Source organism: Eurypyga helias, unplaced genomic scaffold, assembly GCF_000690775.1.
Source record: "Eurypyga helias isolate BGI_N326 unplaced genomic scaffold, ASM69077v1 scaffold6951, whole genome shotgun sequence".
Lineage (NCBI taxonomy): Eukaryota > Metazoa > Chordata > Aves > Eurypygiformes > Eurypygidae > Eurypyga > Eurypyga helias.
In genome coordinates this window covers 31,793-47,561 of record NW_010231452.1, presented here as the reverse complement: position 1 = coordinate 47,561, position 15,769 = coordinate 31,793, and the positions used below count along the sequence as shown (strand labels likewise).

General features: G+C 38.7%; 1 protein-coding gene across 1 annotated transcript in view; it reads right to left on the bottom strand.

The window, feature by feature from the left end:
* Positions 1-298: 298 nt before the first annotated feature.
* CD2AP (CD2-associated protein) overlaps positions 299-15,769 on the bottom strand; it is a 44,545-nt gene continuing 29,074 nt past the window's right edge. Inside the window, exons 11-17 of the mRNA XM_010161083.1 lie at positions 12,554-12,713; positions 10,334-10,476; positions 4,357-4,472; positions 3,287-3,373; positions 2,669-2,853; positions 1,470-1,533; positions 299-340 (exon numbers count right to left, since the gene is read on the bottom strand). Of these exons, the coding sequence (XP_010159385.1) occupies positions 299-340; positions 1,470-1,533; positions 2,669-2,853; positions 3,287-3,373; positions 4,357-4,472; positions 10,334-10,476; positions 12,554-12,713 (797 nt within the window). The remainder of the gene's footprint in view (positions 341-1,469; positions 1,534-2,668; positions 2,854-3,286; positions 3,374-4,356; positions 4,473-10,333; positions 10,477-12,553; positions 12,714-15,769) is intronic.

Sequence of the window (15,769 nt, the reverse complement as noted above, 5' to 3'; positions counted from 1 at the left end):
AAGAATTCCCTCTCCTTTCTATACAGATTCAGTAGTATTTTCAAGCAAACCAAAAAATAAGGTCTGCAATTCCAGCACAGTAAGAAATAAGGCCTCTGTTATATTGGCAAAAAAATTACACCATTATTCTTTTTCATTTTCTTATCTCTCTGCATAAAAGACTATATTCCTTTTTTATTATATTTTTTCCTTTAGGACTGTAGAACACCAGCATCCACTGTTGTGAAATAAGAGTCAGTTCTCCTTGCGTTCATCTTTGAATTCCTGGTGAGTTAAAAACATTGAGTCCATAGCTGTCTCATGTAGACATCACTGCTTTCTTCAGTTTTTCTATTTCAAGCTGGAAAATGGAAAATTTGAAAAGAAAGAGTCAGTATTAAAAAGCATCAATAATCTAAACTCTTCAGAGTTTTCGCCAAAACAATAACCTTTATATTTCAAAGACACTGAAGTAAATAAAACTGTAATGAAGAAGCATTCGACAGCTGAATATTTACAGCTGATTTTCCACTGCTATATTGCTCAACAAACAAGAATTTAAAAAACAAATTTAAAATTTGCCTATAGATCTGGTACATCTCACTGGATAAACTCACTCTCAATAAAGCAGTCAAAGCTAGGTGGTGGAATTACTTGACACATCCCCACGTAACACTCCACCATCTCAGACTAACTTCCTAAATCAGCCTTCATAGAAAATACTGTGCCGTGATTAATTATTATTTCTTCATATGGATTTAGAGGATACATGGAAGTTGCCTCATCTTCATCCCCAGTGCGTATTTAAGGCAACTGCACTGACTACTTTAGAAGGGCATTAAAAAGAGGGCTCACCAGAAGTTCTTCTCAAGTTTCAGAAGTACCATTTTACACATAAAATGCCTTTTTGTACCAGACTGAAATAATTTTCTACAGTGAGCTCATCCTACTAACTACTTAATGGCATCACACCCTAATGCATGTAGCCTTCTTCATGAAGAAATTGAGAGTAGCAGTATTCATTCATTCATGAAGTTTTCAGTTGCATTCTGCTCTTTTGGTAAATTATCCACTTAGTATTTTTACAGTTGAAAAATTTAGGAAAGTTTACTTCTGTCCTGTTTTTTCTTTTTATTACATCAAGCCAATTTGTCCTTCAATCTTAGAAAAGTAAAGTATTAATATTCTCTCCTGGAAGATGTCCAGTTGTACATGTTTCGAGCGAAGAGCAGAATCTAGCAACACTAAACCGAACTCCCATCCCACCACCTATAAATCTTGTTAAACATAATTTTCCAGAAAAAGAAAGCTGAACTAAGATCAGCTGTGAATCTTCTACAGACAGCCAACTGCCTCGTGAGGCATTCACTGAACCACACAGCAACACAATATCGGTTAAGCAGGTTCATTAAGACTTTCCTGTGGCATCAAATTCCAAAACACTGCCTCTATGTTTTTAAACACGCCCCCCCCCAAGTTGCTAACAGTACCTCCAGATTACTTCGCAACAGCTTCTCTTCTTCCAAATCCTTCTTCAGTTTTTCCAGTTCTCTCCTAATGGTAGTTGATATCAGAAATACAAGTTAGAGGGGGTGGAGGGGGAATTTCACATTACTGAGAATGGTTAGCACAGGCATTGTTTAAATTTTACAAGAGGAATTCACATAACTGATGCCACAGCCTATAAATAAAACTTATACCTAAGTACATGTCCACTAGTGAACTGGTACTCCTATCTGTTGGACCACAAGCTTCCATCAACTCTCCACCCTTCTGACCTATCACTGTGCACCTACCCCTAACTTAATAGCACAATTTTCAATAGGCTACTTAAAAGTTTGGACTGTTACTTAAGGGGAGTTGACTTTAAGCTGAAGTAACCTGGCAACTTCTACATAGGGAACAGAAATTCTTTAGAACAGAAAGTTCCTAAAGAGTGTTTTATTTCGTAACGATGTTCAGGCAAGAATTATCATCAAGTCAGTGAAGGACTATTTCATTAATCTCCAGAACTCATAACTTACTAACTTGCTTTGGAGACCAACTAATCCTGATGCGTTACAACTTCTGAAGAGGTCACACTCAAAGACAGTTTGGTTAGCACCAGTCACCATTTAAACAACCCAAAATGTGCTGTGAAACTAAAACCAGAAAAGGTGAATTTCCTGCAGATTGGTCTTTACTATGTTTACTTGTACACCAATCACATTTTTCTCCTCATTCTCCAAACACAACCCTACCCACAAGCACACAGATAACAGGGCCACCCTGATCACCAATGCAAAAAGCTCTGTAGTATCTTCCCCTACTTCCGGTCACGTGGATACTGCAATTACTCATGTGCACTGTTACACGAGGCCAGCACATGTCCTTATGTTAAATACCACAAGAATTACCTACTTCTACTGTAAGGAAAAGTACTAACTGTCTAAGAAATATTTTCAGAAAGCTGCAATGAGCGCAGGAGCACGAAGCAGGAAGGAAAAAATGCGTACAAATTCCAAAAAAACTCTAGCATCACATTTGTACATACTTAGAACATCTGCTAGTTGGACCAAACCCTAACGAAAGAAGCTCTGAATTAATAGTAATATATTCATATATAAATTTATTTTTAAGCAGCCTGGCATTAAAGACATTTAGAAGATGTCAATATATCACTTTGCAGACAGCTAAGAAAAACATTTACCCATGTTCTTTCTTCAGTGCATCCACTAAACCCATCAAATCATTAATCTGAGTCCTGAGCTCTTCCACAGAAATTGTGTCGTCATCCGTTTCCCCTTTAAGTTGGATGTCTCCAGGAAAAAAGTTGAGTAAACCAGAACTTGGTCTCTGAGATGAAGATGGAATTGGTGGACTGAATGCAGATGGCTGAAAAAATAAATCAGTAGAAAGCCAAGAATTGAAATCTTTATGCATGGACCACTTACAGCATATGGGTTGTACTAGTATGGGAGCTACAGAAGCACAAATTTCCTTAATTTTATACCCAAAAGGTAAAAACACCCAACGTCCAGTTCAAATGGACTATTGTAGTATCCAAGATAGTTACTTTATATAGCTCTTTATTAAGCATTTCTGTGAGGTTCCCGCAGGCACTAAAAAAGTACTCACACTGCAGTTCTCCACTTCTTTTTTAGTGTGATACAATGGAGCCCCTTGGTTCATGAAAATGACATGGCTCACTTGCATTTAAATGCCATAATTTGCATTTAGGTGGTTGCATCAATCTAAACTGGAAATATGAACACGACAATCAGAACACCCAGTTGCCTGGTACTTCCCTTGCTCCTTGGTATCCTACCTTTTTTGTTTCAACTGGCTTTGGTTTGGCACTTTCTTCTTCTTTCTGCACCTTCAAATTTTTTTCAGGACTCACATTTTGACTTGTCTGGTAAACCATTCATAGAAAATGAAAAGGTTGGCAGAATTAAAAAAAAAAAAAAAGACTAAATTAAAAAAGAATAGTCACACATTTCTAAAGATGCAAAAGAAAAAACCAACCCAAACGTAAATTGCTGGACTACCATGGTTTTCTTTCCCTGCTAGTCAGAACTCTCCTTCCCTGCAATACTCATTCATTTGAATCTAAATCAAACATAGGATTCTTGGGCAGGATTTGCAAAGAACTCTGCATTGCTTAACAAGTTCTTGATGCTTTTGGCAGCCTGTAAGTGCTTCCGTAAAGCACACACCTTAACAGGTAGTAGCTGTAGATGGTAACTGGCATGACTGAGCAATGGTTACCCAGAGAAGCTGTGGATGCCCCATCCCTGGAAGTGTTCAAGGCCAGGCTGGATGAGGCTTGGAGCAACCTGGTCTAGTGGAAGGTGTCCCTGCCCATGGCAGGGGGGTTGGAACTGGATGGTCTTTAAGGTCCCTTCCAACCCAAACCGTTCTCTGATTCGATGATAAAACACCTGATTATACCATTTGATTTCAAGGAATCTGCACCACCTGGTTCTCATGGTCTGACAATCTCGTATCTTAGCATATGAGATCACAAGTCCCACATCACAGCAACACTGAATTACAAACTTCTTGTGGCCAAAGACTATATATTGAGGCTTGTAAGGCACTATAGACACTTTTAAAGTTGTGTGTATGCACAATACCTACTTCACCATCAGTGATGCTGGAAGAGTTGAGTACCTACTGCACTACCAGCTCAGAGAGCAGAAAGACTCCTCCAGCTATAATGCAGTTGCATTGTTTCTCTTAGGTACACTTCCCTCCCAGGAATGGATAATCTGTAGGAACTTAACCTCCACAGCATTTTGCTCTCAGGTAAATGGTTCATAAGCCCGTTTCCAGTTCAACCCTGCTTCCTGGGAAGTGAGTTCACTAAGAGGGAAACACAACCAACATACTCACAGGACTACTGCTATTGAAACGTGAAGGCAGCCTCCTACCAGGCATCTTGGGTCGGTTTGCAGTAGGGTGTGATAGATTATCTGAGGTAGCTATTACATCATCAAAGCTTAACAGATCTAGAAGATGAAAACACAGACCACCATCAAGAACAGAAGGTTTTGATGTGTTCTTTTTTAACACTTTTTGCCTTAAGACAACACACACATGCCCCCCAAATTCTTAGTGTTTCAAAGATTTTCAGCATAGACAACACACCAGCTACATGGAACAACTTGGACTTATCTGGGAAACCACATTTTCCCCCTTGAAAAAAATCTGGGATTAATTCAACCAGCATTTAAATTCAAGCTCTCAGAGGAAGTGCTGCACAAAACAGACCTAAACATGTGGTCTTCAAGGCCAGGCTGGATGAGGATGGGAGCAACCTGGTCTAGTGGAAGGTGTCCCTGCCCATGGCAGGGGGGTTGGAACTAGATGATCTTTAAGGTCCCTTCCAACCCAACCCATTCTGTGATTCTATGATTCCGTATTTATGCCAAGATTTTTTGAGAGGTGCCATATTCAATTATTTAAGTCAGAATACTTTCTTGTCGCTAAACCTGCATGAAAAGCATGAAAATCCAAGTTTAGCGACTCAGACAAAATGAAAAGCAACATGGTAAACTACATGTCCACAGGTGGGTGAGAGAAAGCTAACAAGACATTAACTGCAAATATTTCTCTGCAGGGTGGGTTTTTTCATATGCAGTACTTTGTCTAAAGAAAATACTTGTCTTCATAAAGTGCGTAGCATAACATTTGAAAACTCCATTCTCATACTTGATTAAATCAGATAGATCTCTTCACTGATCAGTCTCTTCATGGTCACAGCTCTAAGCAAACTCCCTTAGAGATCAGCAGAAATTCTTTACAACCTATGGGAAGTGGCTGCCTTAGGGAAAAACTACTAATAGGAAGAACAGAACATGTGATCTAATAACATAAGTAGTTCACCTAGTTAACAAACTGGACTTGTTAACCATTTCTCCACAAAAATACTACTTACCTTCCAAGAGATGCGTAATGAGATAGGTTATTTATTTTTCACGCATTGTCAAAGCTAATTTATAGCTGTAGGAACTAAGTTTTCCACTGAATGTTTTAACTGATTTTAGTGTCTTCTACTCTGCGTTACTATCCTTGAAGTCCTTAAAATATTCACATATTTTGGACAACCCTGTATGTATCAACTTCATCCCTGTTGCCTTGTAGAAATGCAAGTATTTATAACACTATCTGTTAGTAATCAGTTTTGCTGCTTTTTAATTTTGTTAAAGAGAATGTAAAGACAGCCTTTTGTAAACATGTAACCATATTTGTAATTAAAAATAAGCAGGGAAGAAAAGCAAAGGAGGAAGAAACAGAGTGATGAATGGCAAGCAGCTGACGGAAAAGAGCATGAGGGAGAAAAATAAGTAATAATGAAGGTATTTCTGTTGTAGTCAGTTAAAATATTTAACTTATTAGATGTCAAGCACAGTGACCAAGGGGTGTATCTGCACGTTCTTTCCTCAATTGTCAGTAATCCCAGAGCACTAACCCATGTCAAAACGCAAATCAGGATTTACATTAGTTAGGTATTATTAAAAAGGTAAAAAAACAGGAAAAAAGTTTATGTGCCTTTTACCCCATCTCAGTCATTTTTGCCTTTAAACAGTCCTTTTTCAGAAATGACAAATCATTTGGCAGTGAATTTAAATAAGAACTGTAAATTGAGCTGCTGTTATGATTGTAACGCCCTTGACAAGGCTTAAAGATGAAGACTGCTACAGCCTTGAATTGTATATGATTTAAATATAGACAGTGGGGTGACACTAAAGCCAGGTGGAGTATTTTTCCTATTTGTTAAGAGCTTCCAGAAGGAATTGCTACACCTGAGACAACTGTTCACCATTATGAAATTACCATCACAGTGCAGTCAGAGGAAATTCTGACAGACACTTGCATTTTCCTTTTCACCTTTCCATTTTGTTGCTTTGGTATAGGGAAGAAATTAAGACACGGGCTGGTGGGAATTAGGATTTCTGGGTTTGGTGGTGCTGGTGTTGTTTGTTTTATCGTGGGTCTGGGGAGTGAGTCTGTTTTTCTTTTCAAGCAGCATTCTTAATTATTTTAGGTGACAGAGTGGGGGCACTGAAACCAATAGAGATACTGATGAAACCCACTGAAAAGTTCACAATTTACACCCTTTTCCATCAATAAAGTGATTTATCAATTGACTTTCTTACAGACAGCCCGTGAGTAATTGTTAAAGGGAATCTCATCACAGTGCAACACTATACATTGGGGGGTAATTTGATTCAAAAAATTAAGGCTAAGCAAGAGCACCTTTCTTTCTAGAAAGATGAGCTGAGCTTGAACAGTTACTTAGGACAGACAATTAGAAATGCCCATTCTGCAAGCTTAACATGGATGCATAACAGAACTGTTAGGAGCCGTTAGGAGCTTTAACAGATAGAATTAGGTGAGAGGTTTTGTTAAGATTTGAACACTTCAAATGTATTCATAGCAGTTTGTCTTTAAAAGCCTTAACAAAAAGAAGCAAAGCTGATGGGGTGTCTAAAGAAATTATGGTTCCAACATCTCACGTGGCTGGGGTTTAAAATCCCACGATAGAAGTGAAATGTATCCAAAATTTTAAAAGACAAGACCTTACATTAATCTGCAGAGCAAGAAAAGATGGCAGCCCTTTTTCCTATTACTCATCTTGCTGAGACTGCACCCCAACAATTTAGGGGAGAGATAAAAGCTTTAAAATATTTAAATTTGCAGCTGAGAAAAGGTATTTGCTACAGCTAAGCATGTCCTAATACACAACATTCCAAAGTGCTGTTTTACAAGACTCATGATACTAAATAGCCAACACCAGTGGATTCAGTGCCAATAGGCTTCATAACTGCATAATTTGCATGTAGAGAAAGATAAAGCCATCCAGCCTACATACACTGGAAGTGCTGTGAGTATTGAACACATTTTATTACAAACACTAGGTCTGGTTTATCAATGGCTGGACTGTAGAGCTTATCTTTTTTTTTTAATCCTCACAAGCTCCTAATCGAAAAGTATAATTAAAGTAACAACTTTAACAGCTAAGGAAAACAGGCAGTCAAACCAACAAAAAAAAAGCATTTTAAAGTGAAACCCAAAAATTTTAGTATAACCGCAACTGAAAATCACGTTTATGATGTTAAGAAGAGACTATGTGTATGGCACAAAGCATTCGGATTTCCTTATAGATTGTTATCTTACCAAAATGGAGAAGGGTAGGGTAATTTCCTGACACGTAAGAAGGGAAACATGGCAAACAGGATAGGAAACAAAATCTGGAAAGAAAAGTCAAGGAGAGGAACGTCTAGAAAAAGATTCTGAACAAAAAAATTATTTTACAAAGCAGGAAAAAGAAACATTTGTAGAAGAAACAGAATCTCTTTACATGTTCAGCATGCTCGTATTACAGCTTCAGTCTTTTACAGTGCCTGAGTTCTAATCGAACAGAGAAACATCTAAGCAATTTTTCAAACACAGCTTTAAGAGGAGGTATTTCAACATGATCAATGTTTCTGAATGTTTTTGAGTATGTGTCCTTATCTGATGGCTGGGGGCCTAATTTTGGGATGGGGTGGGTTGGGTTTTTTTCCCTGTAGATACAGAATATTTACATCTTTTCCTCAGGCGAAGTTCTACGTGGCTCAACTTATACCGCACTTCAAGGTCAAACTAAGTTGCAAAAAAATAAGACCCATACTTGAAGAAACTGGTTTTCTAAAATTTCATTCACTTCAGGACCTCAGTCTAAAGGGGTAAAAAGAAGAAAAAAAAGATACTCTGGTAACAGTTGCCAACCCCAGCCACACATTCTTACCCATGTTTTAGTATCAATCCCAGTTCTTGTGTGAGATTGTTTAATCTCACTTTATATAAGGACCCAACATCTTCAAAGTTCATAAAGCCTTGGCTTCTGCATGAGTATTGTGCCTTTAGCAGCAGAATGCTTAGAGGCACACAAAGCCAGAGATCCGTTACATTTTTACTGGAGTCCTCCAGTACTTTGGAGTACCAGGAGTTTGGACTAGTCTCTTTTCACAGCAGTAGTAAAACCACAAGTGACTTACGTGGATTGTTTTAAACAAGGGCAGTTTCACATAACAGGATTTCTGAAACCTGATGCTGTCAGTGCTGCATCCCCTCACGGATTGCCAGAGCTTCCTCTGCCTGCTCCACACCAAACAAGGAGCGCCCAACTGACCTCAACCACCTGCTTGTTACATACCTCCATCCCCTGCCCCATCTAGGTATTAGAATCTTTAACTTCTCCCTGAGCCTGTAAAATCCTATGTTGGCGAATCAGAATTCAGACTTTTGTTTCTTTCTAAATCTGTACAGAATTAGGTTTTTATACTTATGAATAACTGATATCACAGCTACTGTGTTGCCACTCTGGTTATTAGAGATGTCAAGACAATTGCACCTAAATTAAAAAACACATTCTATCTGTTTTCATGGGGAGTTTTTTTCCTGGGGATAAAGGATGCTGTGCTATACAGTAACGCACCTCAACAATCCTAGACACACACATCTGAGTAGCAGGACAAGGCTTACATTATTTGGGTTAGTTTGCTCATCACTCTTTCACTGCCCAGCTTACTTTGGCCTCAAAGTCTTTTTTCCATACTCTCAATCATACTCATCTTTAAATAGAGGGAATATAGTTCAATTGCCAATTCAAAACCTTTAAAACAAGGTATAACACAGCATATGCACAGATTTTTACAGGGGAACAAAAAAAGAACTTATACTTTAGGGTAACATTATTTGTAATATTTACAGGATATTTTAATACCTGCTGACATACAGCTTTCTGTGGTCCAGAAAAATGTAACTTCTGTATTAAAAACATACATGAACTAACCTTTCCTCATACAGAGGATTTAAGCTTAGAAACACATTTTTAAATGCTTAATGAAACAAAGCAGGAGTATTCTATTCATAAACTGCTTTGTTTTTTTTAATGCGTTATTATTATCCCCATAAGAAGTTGTTATGTTTTAGTACCAACTATTCTACAATCTGAATACCATAATTGGCCGTAAAAAAAGAGTTATCAAGTAATACTATTTCAAAATGTGTTCTTACTAAAACCTTCTGTGAGATTAAAGGTTGCACCTGAGATGCAACCAAACACTTAAATACAATTCACTAAAGCTTTTCCTGCAGTGGTTAGCCACACAATAAAAATAATTTACAGTTTAAAAAAATATATATGCCCACAGAAGATGATCTCTGCCTAAGAGGCACACAAAGGGCTGAAATCAGTTGCATTGTCCATAAAGGACTAAAGGTAACTCCATAATAGCTCAGAGCGCCTGATTTTCACCGTGGCGATGTTAGCCAGTATCAAGGTTTAACTAGACAAATTTAGGTTTAAAGAGATGCCAGGTTTGGCTCAAGGAGCAATAAATAAACCCATAAGCATGAAATTTAAGTGTACAATATACCATGCTGGCCCAAATTGAAGGCAATGGCATTACTAAAAATATGCAAGTTAGCTAGAAAAGCAAAAGTTATCAGAAATGCAAGAGCAGAATGAACAGAACCAGTCAGTAAGGAAAACAATTTTGTAAAAATGCAAGAAAAAAGTGACAGCAAAAAAACATGCTTTCAAAGTAAAGAACAAACCATTACCTATGTTCCATCCTCCTGTCATCTATTACAACACAGCACTCATCAACTACCTCCCAACAGCTACTGGCATCTGTTCATCGCTTACTGACTCTCACCTTCAGCTACCCACCGCAGTTCTAAAAACACATACTTTCTACCGAACAGGAATAATTGCACCCAGTGGTGTTTTGAGGGAGTTAAAAAGCTTATTCTAACCTTGTAAAAATACTGCAATCCAAACAGAAAGACCCAAAAGGACATTTTATTCTTTTTTTACCTGATTCTTTAGAGCTCTTTACCACAAGTGAATCTACCTCTACTGATTTTGGTCTAAGTGGTAACGGTTCAGAGTCTAACTTTGGTTTTGCTACTGGCTCAACTTCAGATTTCGGTCGAAGAGAAACAACTTCTCCATTAGATCTATAGTAAGAAAAAAAAAGACAAGACACACCTAGTCAAGAAATGAAATAGTTAATAATGGAAACATAACAAGAAGAAAATGCAAAAAACAAAATCAGTAGATTTTATCATTTTCTAAAGTCTTGCTTAAAATCAAGTCTTTCAGAGGGCAATTCTAGTCCTATAAAAGTCAATTCTTCTGTCCCAGCTCCTGCAGTGTTGTCAAACACGTACAGTCGCCTTATGAAAATAATCCAAAACTTTTAATACAGGGCACATTGTGGCACTTAAAATTAAAATACTACACTTCAGTGCAGCAGAAAACAAGAGAGCTGAACAGCACCTTCACTAGTATCTCTTGAAAAACTGACATCAAATCCTTCCCATATAGAAAAAAGCTGCCAAGAACAAGTTATTATTTTCTGGGTATAGGGTAAAGTATCTTGTATTCTACCATTCTATTCTTTTATTCTACCATGAATTCTTTGCATGGCTTGTCACATCATCCAGGGACACAAAAATACACTCCACCAACACAAACAAAACGAACAGATAACATTTTCCTTTACAATTCTTGCCATCATTTATGCCACAGCGTAAAAATAAAGTATACAAACGGACCAGTTGGCAGCTTCAATGTTTCCCTGTTAAGTCATCTCCCAAATCCTTTATTTGGAAGTTTAATTGCAGTAGAAAAAAAGGTAATCAGCCGTATCTTCCCAGAGCAATGTTACACTTTCAGACATTTAAATATTTTTAAATACCCCAAGGATTTAGTTTTCAATTATTAAAAGACCAGAGTTTCCTATTTAACTGCACGTGTGTTTTCATATCCATAATTATTTTCTAAAATGGGGGAGGAGAACATGACTTGTGGTTTGAAAGAATAAAAATCTTTACTTGGTGAACTCTCCAAAACACCAAGTCATGTAACATGATTATGTACTGAAAACAAACAGAAGAGGCAACGGTCTAATTCTTCAGTCATGTATCCAATGTTCCCAGGGCTAGGCAGGGTGGAATCAGAGGCAGCTCTATCTAGATTGTCCTCTGTTGAGAGTCAACCCTCCAAAGTGTGTGCCTTACCCCCAGTGTTTCTCCCTTTGGAGATTCTTCCTTTTGGTTCAGCTAAACAGGACCTGCTGTAAAAAAAGGTCAAAACTTGACAAATGCTTGCTGCCACCTGGTATCTTTGCAGGGATTTAAGGTGCAAGCTCTCTGATGTAGCAGCTTGTCTGCTCCTTTATTCGTACAAGGCCAAGTGCATCGTGACCTCACTTTCTCATGGTTCTTTCACGTCAACTAAACATCCCAAAGGGACAGTCACATGTCAGCAGTTGGTTTACAGTTTTAGGTAAAGATCTAGCAAATGCTTTGACGGAGACAGAAAGGGAAACTGGGGTGGGAGGATTGTATTGATGCAAAATTAGTGAAACATCATAAATAATCATGTGAAACTCATTTTTTAGAAAAATTGAAGTGAATCTAAAAGAAATAGCAAGCAATTACTTGCTATTACCCTCTCCATTTGTCCAAAAACTCAACTGAGAATACTCAAGACCGAGTACAGAGACTGGAGATGGGTCTGTAGGAAGCAGTCTCTTCCCCAGAAGAGCACATGAGCAGCACTGCGTTCCTTTTACACAGGTACTAGCTGTGCTTAGCTCTTCCTTTCCATCTGTCTTAGTGTATAAAAAGTGCTGAAACATTTAACACTGATGCACCTCAAATATTCACATTTTTTGCAACACAACAATAATTCTGGAGTGCCCCATCAATATTCTTTTACACCACACTGCTACTGTAGCTACAACTTCATTATGGGGCAGGCTTAAAGCAAAGCAGCCCACAGATCTGTAACTTCATCTGCCCCACTGCTAGTTAAGCTGCAGTATTTACTCTGAGCCACGTGGATTCAATGTCTCGAAGAATTAGGAAGCTCAGATTGATAAAGACTTGGAGATCCAAGATACTGGTAGGTGTCCTTGCAGCCTTTTCACCTTTAAAACTAATTTTTTCACACCTCATCCATAAAGGAAAAATTAAACAACAAGCGAAGTAAAATATATTTGGTGTACACAATTTAAGTTATACTGACTTGGATACAGAGGATGGCAAAACAGGTTTATCTGGACGTTTTGGGTGCAGAAGCCCTGCTCTCAGTAAGCTGTTTGTCTTGCTTGGTGGAAGAGGCTTCTTGGGTGGTACTTGAGGAGCTTGTGGCTTCAAAGGCTTCTGATCCAAAGCTCCTTTTTCATCTGACAAAGTAAGTCAACATAACATTTTAAAAACCCATGTTAGTCTAGCATTCTTACAGCACTAATCAATCAGAAAGCAGCTGCTGTCAGAAGTATTTTCTCCAGAGATCAAAGCGAAAAAGATATGCAAGCGTCCTAAGTGATACCTTATCAAAACACACAAACTCAGAAAACATTATGTTAAAGTAAGCAAAATGTGTTTCTGCTGACATGAAACAGTAGTAAGACATTACAGATTCGCATTGTTGAACTGCAAAGTACAGCTAAGAACCAAAAATCTCTCTGTACTGCTACTGCTTTTTCTTTTCTGTGAATTCAACTTAGCTCCTCTCATAAAGGTAGGGTTTGGTTTTTTACTTTGCTGTAACTAGACTTCTTCCATACACACTAGCAGCTTAATTTTCCTAGGGGAAAAAAGGGGAAAGAATTAATACTTACTGAATAACTGAATTTATTTCAGATAAAGTCTACTCGTCCTACAAAATCAAGATGCAAATAAAATAAGGAAGAGGACTTTTTTATAAAAGAGGACTTTTTACAAGAGCCTGTAGTGACAGGACAAGGGATAACAGGTTTAAATTGAAAACAGGGAGGTTTAGGTTAGATATCAGGAAGAAGTTCTTCACAGAGAGGGTGGTGAGGCACTGGGACAGGTTGCCCAGAGAAGCTGTGGATGCCCCATCTCTGAAAGTGTTCAAGGCCAGGCTGGATGAGGCTTTGAGCAACCTGGTCGAGTGGAAGGTGTCCCTGCCCATGGCAGGGGGGTTGGAACTAGATGATCTTTAAGGTCCCTTCCAACCCTAACCATTCTATGATTCTATGATATAGATAATCAAACAAAAAAACTAAATTTATTGTTCAATACTGCATGACCTAACTGAACACGGTCCAGAAGAGCTGACATATAATGTGTGGGACAGTAAGAAATTCAAGCTGTCTCACAAACAACACCTGACTAGTCTTCAGCCCTAATCACAGCCTGTGGGATACCCAGGGCATACCTTCTACCATTCCCTGTACAGCTATGCTCCAGCTCAGGCAGGCATCCATCAAGTACTGAGGATTTAAAAGGTTATTGTTAGGTTACAGTAAGGAGTTACGGTTCTTTACAGTTACTGCCCTTACAGGGCAATAAATCAGTAAATTGGGATGGAGACACTGACCTTCGGCTTCTCCCCATCCTCCCCTTCTATGACTGTGCTTTTAGCCAAGTATTAGTCTGATGTAAAATGTTTACATACACTAAGGATTTTGGGGTAGGGTTGGAAATTTGCTTCAGCTGCATTCCAGCTAAGCACCTTCACTGCTAGGTCTAAGACTGAATTCCTTTGGACAAGTGCTATGCCATTGTCAGCCCTCCAACTGTAAAATGGGAACACACTGATTTTCTTTCACACGAATACTTGGAAGCAACAGATTATAGAAATACTTTGGTAAAAAGCATTATTCGGGGTAGAAAAGTTTTCCTGCTTAAGGACATTTGAACTTTAGGAGATACAAATTAAAGAACTGAACTGGTTGGCATCACCTTCCAGTCTCTTAGCACCGAGTTAAAAAAATACTGTAGTAGTGGAAGGGTTTTGCCACATGGTGGTGCTGACCATCCTGTCTAAAACAGCCCGTTACCGGGGGAGCCACGTCTGCCTACCGATGTTACATATACAAGACCTAAGTTTTACATGCCCAACAGCAGATAGTGTTACCGAAGATCAGTTAGCTTTGCTTTAGCTGTGCTGCACATAAGTTGTGAACTATGCCTTTGGTTTTTCAGAATAAGCGAGGTCATAAACAGGGCAGAAAAAATAATGTTGTCACCAAATAGCATTCGAGAATTATCGTCTGTCAGTTTTCCTTTCAGCAACTCCCACTCAAAGCCTAAATATAAAAACCATCCACAGGTAAGTGGAAAAAGTTAATACCAAAGGTCAAGACTCACTACAAGCACAGAAATGGGACAACTCTGCTGGAGAAAATGGCATGCCTCTTTTTTGGATTTTGCTCCATAATTAAAAAGATAAGGGTTGGCTAAAAATGAGCAGTTTAATAGTGGAAATAAAAATACTCATCTGAAGACATTTACACCGGACAAAAATTTCTACATGACAGCACTAAGTGTCTCACTATTGTGCTGGGTTTGGCTGGGGTAAAACTGATTTTCTTCACAGCAGCTGGCACAGGGCTGTGTTTTGGATTTGTGCTGAAAACAGTGTTGATAACACAGGGGTATTTTTGTTTCTGCTGAGCAGTGCTTACACAGAGTCAAGGTCTTTTCTGCCTCTCACGCCACCCCACCAGTGAGGAAGCTGGGGAAGCAGGGGGGGGACACAGCTGGGATGGCTGACCACAGCTGACCTAAGGGATATTCCATACCATGTGACATCATGCTCAGCATATAAAGCTGGGGAAGAAGGAGGGGGGACCCACATTCAGGGTGATGGCGTTTGTCTTCCCAAGTAACTACTACGTATGGTGGAACTGCTTTCCTGGGGTGGCTGAACACCTTCCTGCTCATGGGAAGTGGTGAATGAATTCCTCCGGTAGCTTTGCTTGTGTGCAGGGCTTTTGCTTTACCTGTTAAACTGACTATCTCAACTCACAAGTTTTCTCATTTTTACTCCTCCGACTCTCCCCCATCCCACTGTGAGGGGAGGCAGAGAGCAGCTGTGTGGTGCTTAGTTGCCAGTTGTGGTTAAACCACGACAACTATAAGTACAGAAATACAGTATTGCTTTTCATTTTTCATCCATTTTTGATTGCAATTAGAGGCAGATTTATTAGATTCCTAAAAGCACCTCCCAAGGGATTAAAAAAAAAAATTACATGGCTTGATAGTTTGTGACTAGAGCTGCTCAATGTATTTTTATAAAACTAATTACAGTACATTTTCATACTTAATGAATTTATTCACTAGTATCAACATGGTTATTTTACCAGAAGTAAAACTGCAGTGATAAACAGGCATTTCTTCTAGTAACACACTACTGCTACCTAAACAAGTAACTTTTAAGACCCGGCCTTCAACTGAAGACAACCTTACTCCACCATTTCCTGTATTA